General features: G+C 37.5%; 1 protein-coding gene across 4 annotated transcripts in view; it reads right to left on the minus strand.

Annotated features, from left to right (window-relative positions):
* syne2 (spectrin repeat containing, nuclear envelope 2) overlaps nt 1–17671 on the minus strand; it is a 183765-nt gene that overhangs the window by 44644 nt on the left and 121450 nt on the right. For all 4 annotated transcript variants that reach the window (XM_002933717.4, XM_031891296.1, XM_031891297.1 and 1 more), the window contains exons 68-84: nt 17033–17212; nt 16118–16297; nt 14907–15002; nt 13883–13977; nt 13576–13723; nt 10484–10621; nt 9525–9662; nt 8408–8617; nt 7332–7427; nt 6888–7007; nt 6591–6791; nt 6103–6270; nt 5723–5854; nt 4419–4615; nt 3693–3825; nt 2652–2834; nt 1650–1796 (exon numbers count right to left, since the gene is read on the minus strand). In XM_002933717.4, the coding sequence (XP_002933763.3) occupies nt 1650–1796; nt 2652–2834; nt 3693–3825; nt 4419–4615; nt 5723–5854; nt 6103–6270; nt 6591–6791; nt 6888–7007; nt 7332–7427; nt 8408–8617; nt 9525–9662; nt 10484–10621; nt 13576–13723; nt 13883–13977; nt 14907–15002; nt 16118–16297; nt 17033–17212 (2562 nt within the window). The remainder of the gene's footprint in view (nt 1–1649; nt 1797–2651; nt 2835–3692; nt 3826–4418; nt 4616–5722; nt 5855–6102; nt 6271–6590; nt 6792–6887; nt 7008–7331; nt 7428–8407; nt 8618–9524; nt 9663–10483; nt 10622–13575; nt 13724–13882; nt 13978–14906; nt 15003–16117; nt 16298–17032; nt 17213–17671) is intronic.

Genomic DNA, 17671 nt, shown 5'->3' on the forward strand with positions numbered 1-17671 from the left:
TAAATAACTAGTATAAAGACCACAGTTTGATCTAAGAACTGTTCAGCTGAAAGGTTAGAATGTTTACATTTCCAGTCCATTTCTCTTGGTAAATCAAGTATGTTAACTGTACAGCAGGCAACTCAATGAGAGCTCAAAGAACTCTAGTTTGGCTTCTAACATCCACACAAATTTTCCTGGCTGTGTATATTATCCATCTTAATACATACATTATACATTTGGAACTGATACTGCAATTAACATATTACCACTAGGCTTTATGCCTTTATAAGGGTCTCAGTCATGAAACTGAAACACTTGTTAGCTTTAAAAAACATAATAACAATAAATACGATCTAATTACACAAATATAAATATCCCAGATATAATCACGGTTATAAAAGTTATAAATGTCACCAGTTATAAAATGTGGTTAATGATATCACTGGTATTTGTCTATGTCTATTTTCTGAGCCAATACATGACGACTTAGCACATATTACTACAGAACGGGAGTGCTGCAATCCTTGTGAATCGGAGTCCAAAGGTATGTGAAGGTGACATATTATGTTGCGTGCAATCCTTTGAAAGTTAACTTACATGTGTGCTGGAAATCTACTGTGAATGTGGACTGCTATATTTGGTATTAGATAGATAGACAGACAGATAGACAGACAAACAGATAGATAGACAGACAGACACATATATAGATAGATAGATAGACAGACAGACAGACAGACAGATAGATAGATAGAGATATACATTGATATGCACTAATCTTTCAGTATGGTTCAAGGTAAAATCATGAAGCAGGAAATTAATCATTAGAAACAGGACTATTTCACCATCAGTACCTTTACAAAGTTTTTTTTTCTATTCCAAAAAAAAAAAATCATTAAATATAAGAACTGGCTTAAATTGGCTTACATAGGACTTTATGAAAAATGGCATACCTGTAAGTTTGAGCTGTCTAAATAATGGGTTTCTGCATAATTATTATCAAATGTATATTGTATACTTATTGTATAAGCTGGGTTACTACTTGTTGCATGAGATATTCCTATTTGTAGTTATCCTGTTACTATAAACAGAAACCGTTTTTAAGCCTTTAAAGGACAATGAAAGGTTAATATAAATTAAAAGTAAGTCTAAAGGCATTCTTTTTAAGTACTTACTGCATATCTAAATTCCCTGATCCCTGCTTGCTTCTCTGAGATATGGTGCTGGCAGCCTACAGCAGTGTGAAGACTACAGTGACATCACTGAAATCTCTCTAACCTTCCTGTAGGTGCCAGCGGCAGCCTTCCTATTCTCTGAGCATGTGTGTAACTTGATCCTGTCTCCTGTTCTGAGCTACACATGCCCACCAGCCAATCAGAAGCGGATCTGCCAGAGGGGAGGGGGGGGAGGGAATGAAACACATGTGCAGTATGGAGCAAGGAGGGAAAGGAAGGGAGAATACCTTTTTAGAGATGGCTGCCTGTTCTAGAAAATGTGAAATAAGTGTGACTGAGTAAATATTTGATTAGGTGAGCCAAAAGTGTGGCGTTTTTACTAAACAATAGGAGGACTATTGGGCAGTATGCTTTTTACATTTTGACTTGCATTCTCCTTTAAGCTTTAATTACCACAGTAGAACCATTTTGCTCCTAAAACTCTTTCGTTCTTACCTTACATTGCTGAAGAAATGAACGTACGTGAGATGCAGATTTCTGTTTTTTTTCTTTATCAACAGTATCCTTGGCATATTCTGCTTTATCCATCCAAAGCATCAATTCAAAAATAGCCTCTCGAGATGGGAGCTTTTCCATTAAAAGCTACAAGTTAAAGAAATATTTGTTTAGAGTTTTTTTTAGCAGTGCTCAGTTTTAGATATGTCCAGTAAAGATTTAGCAGTTAAAGGGATTCTGTCATGATTTTTATGGTGTACTTTTTGTTTCTACACTGTTTACATAGAAAATAATTCACTCTAGCATTTAAAATGTTATTCTTGAGCCAACAAATGTATTTTTCTAGCTGTAATATTGGTGTGTAGGCACCATCTCAGTGCATTGTGCCTGAGTCTGAGCTTTCAGAAGGAGCCAGCGCTACACAATAGAACTGCTTTCAGGTAACATATTATTTCCTCTACTCCCATGTAACTGGATGAGCCCAAGCTGGACATTATTTCTTTAAATAATGGCTAATGCAATTAAATTACAGTGTTACAGAAAAGGTACAAAAATGCATAGAACAAATAGCATGAATTTCACTTTCAAATCAGGTACGGCACAAGTGGGCACCTTGCTTCTCACACATGCTAGTAGTGGCTGCCACTCACTCCTTTATGTGGTCCATCTACATTGTGAACCTTATGCCAGATTTTTATTTGTTTATAAAAAAATGTCTCCTGGCTCTTTATTTTATACTACATTGTAGAGTAACGAGTTCAAATTTACTTGGATAACCTGGGTAGCATTATGGGATGCATGGCACTGGAGATCCATGAACATAATTCCAGTTTATAAAAGGCATTATTTATTGGCTTGCTTACATCCATGTGAGCTGTTCTCTGTAAGTGACTAGCGCCTATCAAAAGAACCAACGCATGTCTGGGCCCTAAGTGGTGTAATTTAGCATGTCTCAGAAATTCGGTACTTGTGTACATACCCATAAAATATGAGCAGTCTTACCTGCTGAAGTTTTTCTTGGACAGCTGGCAGCCCTGCCATGAGATCTGCCCACTTCTCCTCAAAATTTGCCAAGCTGACTTTCAGAACTGCAGTATCAGATTCCTTTAGGCGTAGGAGTTGGAAACCAGTGCTTAGCACCGAAGTCTTTAAGGAAGATTTCTGATCAATTTCATTTGTGAATTCCTTTAAGCAGACAAAGTCTGGATTTTAGTTGTGCATACAAATACAAGCTTTCACCATAACATTTCTGTTAACATGCAGCCCGAGCCTACTGAAGGATTTTAGACAACTTTTTTGTGTAGTTAGCATATGCTGTAAGTTTGAATTAGGGCAGCATGAAGTAGTCAGTAAAATCAGAAATTAGTCCTAACTTTTACATTCTTTGCGGTTTTATGAATGATCAACTTTTTGTTGTGTACCTCTTCAGTTTAAAAAAAAAATCAAACTGGTTATATGGTTGCTTGTTGGTACCTGTGTCAGGCACACCAGTTACTGGCTGCACTGCAGAAAGTGAACTTCAAGTGCTGTCTAACAATGATCAGTAGAAGAGATGATTAAAAACCACAGACTTTTTACATATAAACAGATGGAACTTTTTTTTAAAAAATAACCTGGGCAATGGGACCCTTGCTTATTTCTGGAAAAAAAACCATTTCTATCCTACTAAGGCTATAAGTTTTACAGGGTAGATACCTCTGGCCTCATGTGTGTATTAGCACATTAATCTCTCTAATTCTATATATTTATACTTATTAAATACAATGTTTGTCTACCCTGTACTGAATTGTAAAAATATACAGCACTCCTTATACAAGTAGTGCTATATAATACAGTATATAGAAAATTGCCCTGTCAGCAAACTGTTAATCTTAACCCATGGGTCAGTATCCAAAAATGTGGTTCTCTGGTTTTCTCCAGAGAAAAGATCTTAGAAACCACTGCTATAGATTATCTTTGCCAACTTTGTCCTTTCTGCCACGCTGTCTCTTACAAGTTTTGTGTTCCACATTGTGTTAAGTATGCAATTTGTTTGGCCCTTACAAAAAAATTGGTGAGATTGTTTCTGACAGTTTCTAAATCCTGAGAGACATCCAGGGATTGCAGCTTCCAGCTGTTCAACCTCTGATGAGCGGACTCAAACCATGCTGATAATTCTGCTGAATCCCTATTGTAGCTGTGGAAACATAAAAAAGCATTAACGCAACTAATAAAAAATCCATTACGTTGCCAATAAAAACAGATAAATATCAAGCATGAAAGAGAATGGAAGGCCAATAGCTGCAATGTGATTTATATTGCAAGGAAATTTAAAGATGGTTCTAAGGTTTTAAACAGAGTTGTGGTAGAATGTGATGAAGCAATATTTGGCCTAATTATATAAACAGGAATATAAAAAATTCCCCCACTCTTCCAAACAAATAACCCTTAAAATGCTTTTACCTTGCATCTTTGTTAGAAACTAAATGCCAGTGGGCTGGGCCACCAAACCAAAGGTGATTTTACCACAGAATTTAGCCTAATGCTACAGGAGAAAAAGCTGATCCCATGCACACCATGGTGTTGGCCTGTGTGCACACGCAGATTGCTAATAGCTGTGTTATCAGAAGCCTTGTACCTTGTCAGTTTGGACAACAAGTAAAGGCTCTTTGGATCAAGTCTCATGACCTGAATAGCAACTGTTGAATCAACTTAAGGCCCAATTTCACTACACAGGGTAATGTCTCTGTCAGCAATGCACATGTTCCTCAGAAAATTAGTAATACTCACCTGCCCAACTGTTTGAGGAGGGATTCCAGGCGATGCAACTCATGGGTGACTTTCTGAGTTAACTGAGACCATTGTTTTTCTAGTTTTTTAATTTGGGTTTCCAGCTTCGGACAATTTACCACAGTGATCAGTTTTTTCCCATCAGCAATAACCTGACGCAGCCTGGACTCTCCATCATCAATATGTCTTTGTATGTGCTGCAACCAAAAAGGGTCAGATACTGTACTAGGAAAATAACATGTTGCTCAACACCCCCTTTTATGTTGCTTCCAGCGGCTTAAAGTAGATGTCCATTTTAAATTTTGCACCGAAGTGAAACGGGACAGATTTGCTCATCACTAGTAATCATCTTAACTACTAACATAAACAACATAATACTCCTTAATTAAATTAGGGTTGCACCGAATCGAATTTGGTTCGGTATTCAGCCAGGATTCAGCCTTTTTCGACAGGGTTCGGATTCGGCCAAATCCACGGTCCTGGCCGAACCAAATCCTAATTAGCATATGCTAATTCGCATTTAGAAGGGTTAATGTTGCCACATAAACATGAAAGTGTAAAATTTTTCCAAATCTTTATTAGCATATGCTAATTAGGATTTGGATTCGGTTCAGTATTCGGGCGAATCCCTTAACATGGATTTGGGGGTTAGGCCGAACATGAAAAACTGCATCCCTAATTTAAATGATAACATGACTGAAATATAACATGTATTATTAACTTGCTTAAGTTGGCTTAATTGTGCCTGGTAAAAGGGTTATACCCCTATACAGATCCTTTACATCCTGCATTTTCTTTTATACACCTTGCCCATGACCCCCCAAAAGTTAACATTTTCCTGGGTCTTTCTACTCTGTTAAAGTTATCTGTCTAATACTGCAATTATTTTGAAATTAAAAAAAGAGCACTGGGGAATGTGCTTGTCCAAAAGTGCTTTAAGAGAACAATGCAAAATAGCAGGATACCCAAGGTACTCTGTGGGGCATAGATGTTAACATTATAAAACCTGTTCTGTGCTATCAGGAACAAGAATTGTGTCCATGTACATCCTTAAGAAGTAAATATGGTACTTGGTACAAGTAACAATTACTTGCCTTACGAACATAAGGAGGAGTGAGAATAAAATTGCCTAATCTCTTGATCCCAATGCAGTATGCTTGTTTAGTCCATGAACTATCTGAGGATTGGACATTATAGGGAATACCTCACTAGTTTACTAGTACTCATTTGCAGATAATATCCGTTTCCAAAGCATACTTTCCCTTAACTGCATTAACAAAAAACTCAAGACAGTGTTTACTTACCTGATATTGGTGGATCCTTTCTGTAACTCTTTCTTCTGACTCCTCCACCAAGCCAATAGCTGGGACAAGAGACATTAGATTTTCTAAATCTTTGTTGAAATGGTCATGCCTTAAATCAAAGTCTCTCCAGTTCTGTTGATATTAAAAGCTAGAGTTATTGTTGTGACATTTGAAAATGCATCAAAAATATAAAAATCGATGAATAAATGCAAATGGAGGGGGGTGGGTAGGTATTAAATTAAAATAAGTTTCTCTCATCTTAAATACTTATAACCCCACTGATTCCCAGGAAAGTCTCTTACACAGATACCCCTTATGTCAGCTCCTGTACAGGGAAAGGGGTTGGTAAAGTACATTATACATGGAAAAACCATTATTACCCTTAATGTGCTCTTCATATGAATTCCATGTGGCTCAGCTTCCTCCTGCAGTGATCTGGTATCATACACAAGGCTTTCTTGGATGTCCTTGCTGAGTTCTTCCTGAGGGATTTTTGAGAAGTAACTCTGCTCTAAAATTACCTGATTATCCAGCATGTTGAAAAAGTTCTGTTTTAAAACAAAATTCCAAAGGCAATTCACTGGCATGCTTTATTGAGGCATAAACATGACTTTAATCATTATTTTACTACAAGGAAGCATAAAGTATTGAATACTGGTCCAACATACAAGCTTATGGGTGAGAATTGGTTTACGTGCATTCACTACAGAGAAAACATCATCTGGATGATAAGTAATGTTTTAAAAAATATTAATTTAAAAGGTAAAGATGGGTATAAATACAGTAATTGTGGGACCAGAGAAACATATATCAGTAATGATCTACATTTCTGAATAAAGCAAAATATAGAAAAGAAAGCAAACCATACCCTATACTGTTCTAATTGTGAGGTAAGGGCTTCAATACACATTGGCTGATGGTCCTTACTGCTGGAAACCTTTTCTTTCCCAACTTCCAGTAGATCTACAATCCCACAACGCAGTGTGTTCCACTGGGATTTGTTTACAGAGGCACTCGTCCACTGTTCCTGTTTGGCTCGTAAAATCCTCCAAGTATCATTCAGCACTTCCTGCAAAGATAAAAGTCAACGGTACCTGTAAGAATATATTAAAAAAACTCTAAATTGGACCTGCCATTTTTTTGGGGTCAGGTTTGAGGTTCTTACCTCTACTTTGTGCATTTCTTGGTTCAAGGCCACAGGTAGAGAGAGCGTCTCTCCTTTTTCTTTAAGTAAAGGCAATTGACCGTCAAATTTTTTGAGCTCCAACTCAAATGTAACAGATTTCTGTTGGAAAAAATAACATTTAAAATGATTTCTGCCAATTTCTCTCATTGTTCACTCCTCTACATACCTTCTACTCCACTACTACTCCAGATACTACTATCTTCTCTCCTTTTTATTCCCACACTAGGCTCTCCTGCATTATGTACTTTTTTCCTGTTCTACACTTTTCTCTCCTATGTGTGCAAATATATTGTCTGCTCTCTGCTCCACTCTCTGCATTATTAGTATCAAAATCATAGAATATTAATTAGTTCATATGAAAATAAGGGAACTTTCAAACACTTGAATTATAAGAGCATAGTGCAAATCATTTAAGGAACTTACCTGAAGTAGCTCAGAAGTCTGTCCAGCATTTCTGGATTCTTTTGATATTTCAGACTTGATTTCAAGCAGAGACTCATATAACTGCTGTATATCGTTCTGCATTAAACAACAATTAAGTATTGTAAAATATATTATTACTGCTATATAGCAATCAGAGCCCACCATATAGACAGACAGATAGGAATCATTTTGTTAATTAAAAAAACAATGAAATGGGTAGTTTAACTAAAATGTAACATTTGTTACAAATGTTAAAATATTTTGCAAATTGTCTGTTATTTTTTTATTTCTTTTTGAGTTTAATGTTTTATAGTAGTCTACAGTTCAGTGGCTTGGAATTTATGCTATGCTATTTGGTTTCTATGACTTACCTACCTTAGTAACCAAGCAGCAGTATAGAAGATGGTGCATTTGAATGACATGCTAGCTCTCAAGGAGGGAGTTTGGACACCATCCCGCATTAATACAGTGCAGCGGAACACAGGCAGCTCAGTATTCACAGGTTCTTGGAAACAGAACACAGAGACCTATGCAGATGGGATATTACCCTCTGAGCCACCCTGAGGCAGCTTCCGCAAAGCTGCTTATTTTTTCTGTGCCAGGGGGAATCACGGGGGGCTGTATAACTAGTGTAGAGAGCTCTACTGCGCTCTCTGCACTACAAGAGTCAAATTTTTGATTTAATAAACAAAAATTTGGTTCTTAAATTTACCAGAAGTGGCTACATCCATTGCTGCTTTCAGCCTGGAAATTTTTAGAGCCACAATACTTTACAAGGCATATAATTTAGGAGGAGCTGGAAAAGTTTATTTAACTCGCTTGGAAGATGGCTTTGGTCTGGAACCTAAAAAATTACCCTAACCCTAAGCAGTGTCGGCTTTAGTACGGTCGGTGGCACAAGGCATGGCCAGATGTTCTCTTTGGAGCAAAGTGAGAATAAAGTGCTGGCCCAAACACTGTCTGCTGAACACAGAGTTTTGTAATACTTACAAACCCACTTACAACAATATACAAAAGCATTGCTAGGCATAGCATTAAGTGGCCAATCCTTATAGAGCCTGCTGAGACACACCCACCTGGTATAAGCTGTGTTTTTCCAGCTCTGTCTGTATACATTTTACTTTGGATTCAGCAGCAGTACGAGTCTGCAATAGCCAAGCCCACATATCACTGTAACACTGTGATAATACTGCTGCACTTTCATCATTATGGGAGACTGGCTTTAAGAGAGCTTCTTTATTATTTGTCATAGTTTCTTGCAGAGTATCTAATTCTTCTGTCAGTTTCTGGGAAGATGCAACAGAGCAAAGGTCATTAAAAATGATATATGGTGGTATAAATAGTAAAGAACTTCCAAAGAAAACACTATTGCCTTCATTTTTTTCAAAAATCCCAAAGATCTTTATTATAAATTCTGTCTCTTTAACCTACTATGTTAAAATGAAAAGAAATCCCTGCCATTTCCGAAGTGGAGGAGATTCCTCAATGCAGAGTGGGAATAAACAGCATGGCTATCTCTCAATATACATACAAGCAGGTAAAAAAAAGGTTTATAGAGGCACACAGAGTATTTGCTGTATAAATAAATACATTTCCCCAAAAATTAAAATATTATAGTGACTCTATTCTAACATTTAAAGACATCTTACAGCACCAATAAAAACTTTGAAGATACTATGAAAATGATCTGTGATTTTACACACACATTTTTTTATGTGGATACACATAAAACAGTCTCACTGTAGCGACCGAAACACTGGACTTTGCACATGATTAAATAAATGGTTTTTTTTCTGCTTATATATATATACAGGTATGGGGTCCCTTATCCGGAAACACATTATCCAGAAAGGCCATCTCCCACAGACTCCATTATAAGCAAATAATTCAAATTTTTAAAATGATTTCCCTTTTCTCTGTAATAATAAAACAGTGTCTTGTACTTGATCCCAACTAAGATATAATTAATCCTTATTGGAGGCAAACCATCCTATTGGGTTTATTCAATATTTAAATGATTTTTAGCAGACTTAAGTTCTGGAGATCCAAATTACAGAAAGATCCCTTATCCAGAAAACCCCAGGCCCGAGCATTCTGGATAACAGGTCCCATACCTGTACACACAAACGCTGTATAAAATTACATATGTGCAGTAAAACAAACAGGGACATAACAGCAAACCAATATGCTCACCTCATACAGGACCTGCTCTGACACTGCTTCCTCTTTGGAAAAAACCTCTCTGGCTAATATTTCATCTGTGTTTTGCAGCCATTGTGAAAAAGCATAAAGCCAGGAAAATAGTGATTCCAGGATATAACGTTCTTTTTCCTGAGTAAAACATAATTTATCAGTTAGAATGTTCTCTTCTACTGTTTGCCATGCAAAGCAGTGATTATTTTTTTACAGAGGTTGAGGAAGAGATGCTCTAACAATACAGTGATCCTTATGTTGGATCACACTAGTAAAATGCTGGACTTGAACATACTCACATACTTGGTCTAATGCAGAGCCCTGGAAAACTAAAGCTGTTATTTACCAGATGATCAGCTGGTGATTAAAAGTATTATTTAGGTCTAATCAAACTTTTTTGTCTTGGGTGTTTGAAATTGATATTTAACCTCTCTCTCCTGCTGTTCTGAGCTCCAAAATAAATAAGCCCTATCTCAATTACAGATAACGTTTGTGGAAATCACTTCCCAAATAAATGTATTTACAAATACCATGAACTTCTGAATGTGTACCATTGGAAGTTCCACTCCATTAATACAATCCACCTGAGACTAAACCAATGGGTACTTCAGCTCAGTTGAATCTTTTTTTAGTTTTGGTATTACTTGCCCTCTAACAAATGGCCCCCTTATGTTAGTTTCTCATTGTATATGAAGTACTGTTGTGCAATATATGTTGCCTGTCACTTGACATAGGCGTGTTCTGGATATAGATAATGTTGGGTGTTGAGAAAGATTACTGTGTGCCCAAAAAAGGCACCACATTGGAGCCAAGTTCAGTTTCCATTCACTGCAAGAAGTTAAGGTTGGTGAGAATGTTACTAGTGGTTGCTATTGGTTTTTACCTAATATCCAGTACTACTGCACATTTATTAGTGGAAGAATTAAATTCTCATTCTCAAAACTCATTCATTATATTACCTGACTACTGAGAGCAGAAACTTCTTTGGCCAGGGAGTTTAGCTGACTTGTCATATTATGCAGTTCTTCAGTAACTGGTGATTTTGTCCTTGTCATAGAAAACCTTGGTACAATGCTTATTTTAACTTCTTTGGCACACTAACAGTCAAAGGAAACAAACAGAAACATAATGAAAATAAAGCTCATGGTTACAAAGCATGAACATGTATAAATACAGTTCACAATTTATATAACAATTCATATTACAGTACATAGAATATTTTATTTTTTTTGCATGGTCTAACTTTTACAGTGATGATTATGGGGCCACTGAAAATTTCACCTACTTTCAATTCATTCCCATGTGATTTTTAGAAGTGTATGTATCAATGGGTGAAATATCACTATTTGATAAAAACCTTTCTAAAAATCCCATAGGAATGAATAGAATGTGGGTGAGTTTTTTGTGGTGAGTTTTAGGGCTCTAGCACACGGGGAGATTAGTCACCCGCGACAAAACTCCCTGTTCACGGGCGACTAATCTCCCCGGATTGCCATCCCACCGGCGAAAATGTAAATGGCATATGCGGCGGCGCAATTTCAGTGAAATCTATGCTATCCCACCGGCGATTTACATTTTTGCTGGTGGGATGGCAACCCGGGGAGATTAGTCGCCGAGACACGGGAGATTTGTCGCGGGTGACTAATCTCCCCGTGTGCCAGAGCCCTTAATCTCACATTTTGATAAATGGGCCACCTGGAATAGTCACCAGAAAAAACAAGTAAAAGCTAGTGAAGTTCAATAGAGGTCAATGGGAATTGTTTTAAAAAAATTAGTTTATTTATTTTCAATTTTAAAACATTTTTCTGCCATAAAACACACGCCAGAATATTCTGTTGTGTTTTATCTTGAATAAGCTAATGTCTAAGAAGAAAAGTTATACAAATTTTGACACGATTATTTTTTTCATGTCCGCATTTTTTTTCATGAACTTGAATATTTCTAAATCTGCCCCTTAGTGCCCCTCCAAAGACTGTCCCCTCTCCAGTCCATAATGAATACTGCTGCCAGGCTCATACACCTCTCCAACCGCTCCTCCTCTGCCATGCCACTCTGCCAAGCCCTGCACTGGCTTCCCCTACCATCCAGGATAAAATTCAAACTAATGACCCTCACATTTAAAGCAGTCCATAACTCTGCCCCACCCTACATCTCTGAACTCATCTCTAGATACCATTCCACCCGCTTGTTACGCTCCTCTACTGACCTGCTCCTCAACTCCTCTCTCATTCCCTCCTCACACGCTCGCATTCAAGACTTTGCAAGGGCTGCCCCCCTTCTCTGGAATTCACTCCCACAAACTGTCAGACTTTCTCCCAATCTCTCTGCCTTCAAGAGATCTCTAAAAACACATTTATTCAGAGAAGCTTACCCTAATCTAGTTTAGCAATACCCTGTGCCACACCTCTCACAACTCTGGTCATGCCCATTCCCACACCTTGTGTCTCAACCCTTTCTCCTTGTAGATTGTAAGCTCTTTTGGGCAGGGCCCTCTTCACCTCTTGTATCGGTTACTGATTGCTTTATATGTTACTCTGTATGTCCAATGTATGTAACCCACTTATTGTACAGCGCTGCGGAATATGTTGGCGCTTTATAAATAAATGTTAATGTAATGTAAATGTAATGTAGTTTAAGGGCCACTGTTTTAATGCACTTAAAGGAACAGTAACACCAAAAAATGTATATATTTCAAAGAAATTAAACTATAATGTACTGCTGCCCTGCACTGGTAAAAGTTTTGTGTTTGCTTCAGAAACATTACTAAAGTTTATATAAACCCTGGTGTGTAGCCATGGGGGCAGCCATTCAAAAGAAGAAAAGGCACAGGTTATATAGCAGCTAACAGATAAACCCTGTAGAATACAATGGTGTCTTATCTGTTATCTGCTATGTAACCTGTGCCTTTTCTCCTTTTTTCCAGCTTGAATGGCTGCCCCCATGGCTACACAGCAGCTTATTTATATAAACTATAGTAGTGTTCCTGAAGCAAACACACCAGTTTTACCAGTGCAGGGCCACAGTACATTATATTTCAATTACTTTAGAACACTTTCATTTTTTGGTGTTACTGTTCCTTTAAATATATATATTGGTATTATTATTTGGTATTATCCCCAACAAAGCCTGAAGTATTTAACAGGGACCAAGCCTAAAATCCATTTGTAATGATATTAGGCTCTTATATTGTGTCCTGGACACTGCTGGATATTGACTGTAACATTAAACATATCTGTAACTTTACTATGAGCTAAGAGGGATCGTGTATTAACCACAAAATTGGGCTTTAACATAAAAACTCCCATACTGTGGAGTGCTACTGCCCTTTTTTGTGGTTCTGGAATAGCACTCACAGTAATATATGCATGTTTCTGCTGTATGCTGATTGGAGGCAGGGGAAGGGATGAAACTACTTAATAAAATAGATCTGTGTCATGCAATCTAAATTGTTAAAAGTCGCTGATGTACAGTTACTGTTCAAGAGGCCATGTGCATGATCAGAAAGGGATGAGGGCAAGGAAAATGTTCCCGCTGCAGGTTTTTGTATATTAAAAAGTTGTTAATGACCAGTGGGGATGATTTTTACAAATTACAAAGGATTAGTTGTAATTTTTTGAAATGGGATTATGAAACTACAGTAAAGCTATGGGCATTTATAAAACATGGGATGTATTCTGCAGACAAAACACCCCTGTTTGTCTGTGATTGCTCCTAATAATATTGGATGGAAAGCCCCCAGCTCATGTACATGGAAGTGTAACAGATGGACCGTAAGGAACAGGGACGGCATTGGTGGACAAAATGACCTGTCTGTCAATGACATTGCAGTCAGACAGGCAGTGGAAGATCACACAAATATAAAATTGTCAGCAGAATAAGTGCATTTGTTTAAAAGACCAAATCATACATTCATCTATTCCAACAGGCAAATAAAAAGGGAAAATAAAAAGAAACTTGAAGTGGATCATTATTTTACAACAGGAAAATCTGACCCAATCTCTAGTAAGGAGCAAAATGTACTAAAAAGGTTGGGGAAAATTATTGTACTTACCACTGGCTTATTCATATAATTTATTCTACATGACAGTTCTTTTTGCAAATAACGCCACTTGCTCCAACATACACCCTTTTTTGCAGATATGGGTATATTGCTGTGGGGTGCAGCATTTATTTCTGATACTTGTCCCAAACTCTGACTCCTATGAATTAGAAATATTAAAGTTCATTAAAACATGGGATTAATATATAAATGCAATGCACTGTGGCATAAATTAAAAAAAATAAATTATTTTTTACTACACAACAATGGTAAAATACTTGAGATAGTTACATGTAAGAATCTATAAAGTATTAATTACCTTGAAGGTGATCCCATTATTACTTGCTCAGAGCTGACCTTGTCCCATGAGTGTGTTTCTCCAGGTACTTCTATAGATGCAGATGCGCCAGAGACCTACATAGAAGCAATACAGAGATCTGTCATAAATATGAGCCACTCTCTCACCCTACTTTCTATTAACCATGAAGAGGGAACATAATGAAGCCTGCCTACTGCCTACTGTAATTGTAACACATTCTTATCACTAGGCAGGGAGGCACATGTAAGCTACAAGTGTTTAGCAATATATTTCCTGGGCATGAATGTGACACAAGCTAAAGGGTGCCATGTAGCAGAAAAAGACACAGCAATAGATAGGCCGGAGGCAGGACAATTCCATGTGAGATGCACACAGAATGGAGTCTCAACAGCAAGAGAATCAGATAAAACATTATGGCGTTAGCAAAATGAGTATGGAAACTGGAATTTTCTTTTTGTGAGATGGCTATATATGTGGATAAATATGTGTAGAGTGGTTCTGTTCCTCCACATCAGAGCAAACTGGAGATTTATGGAACATTAACAACCAGTTTTTCACAATAAAATAGGAGATTTGTTCAGGAGAGACTGAAACATAATGTTATGGGACCATAGAAAGATTTAGTTGTTGTCTCAGACAGATGGTTCTGGGAGTTACAATAAAGCAGCATCTAAAAAGCTACACACCGAACATACCTAAATGACAGAATACAAAACATCAGGGCTCTACTTACAGGACACTGGGCATTTATTCAGGTCAGAGTCGCTCTCCTGTTTTTATCTGGCAGTCCTTAATTATTAATCTACATATCAGATGACATGTCCTTTCTCTTTTATCCAACATTAAAAACAAATATAGTGAATTGTGTGGCAATAATCCCTAATATTTCTTGCAATATTGTTGTGAATGCTCTAGACAGCAAACAGAGCCGGAAAACAAATGACTAAATGACAAATGCTTTTAGACAGAGCGAAATCGAGCTGGATAGAAAGAAATTGATATTCTAAAGGTCAGTTCAACTTACTCTGGGTTTGTCTATAGGGTCAGGCTGAGGGCCTCTCTGCTCCTCTGAATGAACAGCCTCCTCCATCCTTAATGACACATTCTCTTTATTTCGAACCTGTAATAATTAACATATAATTGATTAATTGATTCATTTAAGTGCCAGAAAGTGAGCTATTTATTGTCAACACTATTGTTATTAATACTTTTGATAAAGGGATATTTAATCAGTACAAAGTTTTTGTGCCTAAAAACAGTATATAATGCATATATACATACATACAGTATACAGTATATATATGTATAGACTTAAAATGCCTTAAGTGGGCATATCAGGAGAAAGAACAGCTCATTTGGCGACCTCACCAAATGAGCAGATCTAAATGTGTATGGCCACCTTTACACCCTTGCCATTGCATGACTAACTCAAATTCACTTGCATCTCCTTCTATAATCTGTACTATAACTATGTCCATAGGAATCCTTTACTGTATTTCTATACCTATGAAATGGTACATTGCCTACTACGGATGTTCACTCGGGTTAACCCAACAGGTCCTTTCACTTCTTTAGGCTCTCTCAGTTTGGTTATTCAGCTAAACCTTCACAAATACTGTTCTAAGAACAGCAAGTCTAAATTTCTTTCCCGTGAATATTCAACAAAATACCAGTGCTCTTTATGCTTGCTGGAACTAACATTTTCTTTCTACATTATATCAAATCTCTTGTTGAACATTACTGCAGTGCTGCAATTTTCTAGACAAGTAATACAGGTATAGGACCCGTTATCCAGAATGCTCGGGACCAGGGGTATTCCGGATAAGGGGTCTTTCCGTAATTTGCATCTCCATACCTTAAGTCTATTAAAAAATCAATAAAACATTAATTAAACTCAATAAGATTATTTTGCATCCAGTAAGGATTAATTATATCTTAATTGGGATCAAGTACAAGGCACTGTTTTATTTTTACAGAGAAAAAGGAAATCAATTTTTAAAATCTGAATTATTTGCTTATAATGGAGTCTATGGGAGACACGCTTTCCGTAATTCTGAGCTTTCTGGATATGGGGTTTCCGGATAAGGGACCCCATACCTGTATATTGAAAAAACTGGGAAAGATGAAGGATGGGTATCCATGCTATGTAGCACTCTACTTTTTTTGCATTCCTCTACTGTTTTCCATCAAACATAATAAAAATGAAAGCCATTTTGTTTATGTGGTTATTAATACCTGTTCGTTACTGGGTTTGACTTGCAGCATTGTCTGTACATTTTCTAAACTGCTTTTAAGTGACTTCAGCTTTAAGGACAAAGTTTCAGCCTCTTTGAACACTGCCCCATTTTCCAAGTTCCTGTGTTTGTCCCCTTCCAATAAAGCACAGATCTTCTTTTCAATCTCCTGTAACGTATTCTTGGGGAGATAAAGAAAACAGAAAAGTCAGAAAGTCAGAAAAAATAAATGGGCATGTGGGGGACTGTTTGGGCCTTTGTGTGCCCGAATTGCCAGATCCTATTTTGAATTCCAGTCTGGACCTGGACCACATCCATTGCTTTACTAGCTGTAGTAGACCAGCTCCTCTAATGATGTAAGATAACATCCTTAGAAGTACAGTATAATCAGTTCCTCTGTAGTTATGCTCCTGACTACAGCCCAGGAGTGATTGCTGGAAATTTAACAGTGGGAAAGATACAGATTGGGTACCCATGCTATGTAGCACTATACTTTTTTTTGCAATGTTTTTAAAGCAATTCGATTCCACACTGAATTTTCAGGCACACATACGTTTTTTGTATTCCCTTCCCTGCTTATTATTTTTATTATATAATCCAATCATGAATTAAACACATCTGCCCTCCAGGAAGTGAATTTTTGAAAATGGGGGTTATTTACTAGGGAATACACAAGCAATGTAGAACCTGTATCTGTTCATAAAGCCTGCAGGCTGGTGTCTTCACGCAAATCTTAACTGTGTTTTTTGCCTGCCTTGCACATTACTTCTGAAACTGGAATGTACTTGTGCTTCATGCACGGAACATTTCTGTTTGGTAAAGTCCTTCTTTGGTAGTGACATTGTGTGTTTAAGGCATATTGTATGGAGAAAGCCTTAAGTCTGCATTCTTGTTGAACTCTGGCCCCTTGTCTTACCTGGCAGTCTGCAAGTTGCTGTTCCACTATCTGCTGCATTTCACAGTCGTGTTTGCTTGATTCTAATGATAGATTTAACCTTTGCAGCCAGAGCTCAACCTCTGTTACCCTTTGCTGACACTCACACAGGATCATCTCCAAGTCTGTATGCATGTCACCCGAGGTGTTACCTTCTTCCCTCTGAAAGAAAATCCATAAGGAAGTCATGAAGATCGGAAGCAGCTGGCGAGTACAATAAACAAACAAGCTAGCACAAAGCACCGCAGCTTTCAGCCATGCTTACCCATAGCAGAACCAAGCCATTTACTTAGTCCCATGTGTGGCGAAAAAGAATCTCATGTGACCTAGTGTCAACAGGTTTCCTGGCAGCTAATCTACGTTTGCTCACGATTTTTTTTAGCAGAGAGTAAAGCCAGCTCAGTATATTAACTGCTTCAGGTACATTTGCAAATGAACAGTAAGGTGAATATTAGTTCAGCATCTTTATACTGTGCTGCATCCTCCATGTGCCAGGGGAAGAACCACTAACTAAATTCTGGTTCTTATGGTTAGTAATCCCTTGTGAGCCTGCTCCTATAGGAAGCCACTGGTAACAGTGTGGGCCTGCCTTACCTGGGATCATTAAACTCAAACATGTAA

This window comes from Xenopus tropicalis, chromosome 8 (assembly GCF_000004195.4).
Source record: "Xenopus tropicalis strain Nigerian chromosome 8, UCB_Xtro_10.0, whole genome shotgun sequence".
Lineage (NCBI taxonomy): Eukaryota > Metazoa > Chordata > Amphibia > Anura > Pipidae > Xenopus > Xenopus tropicalis.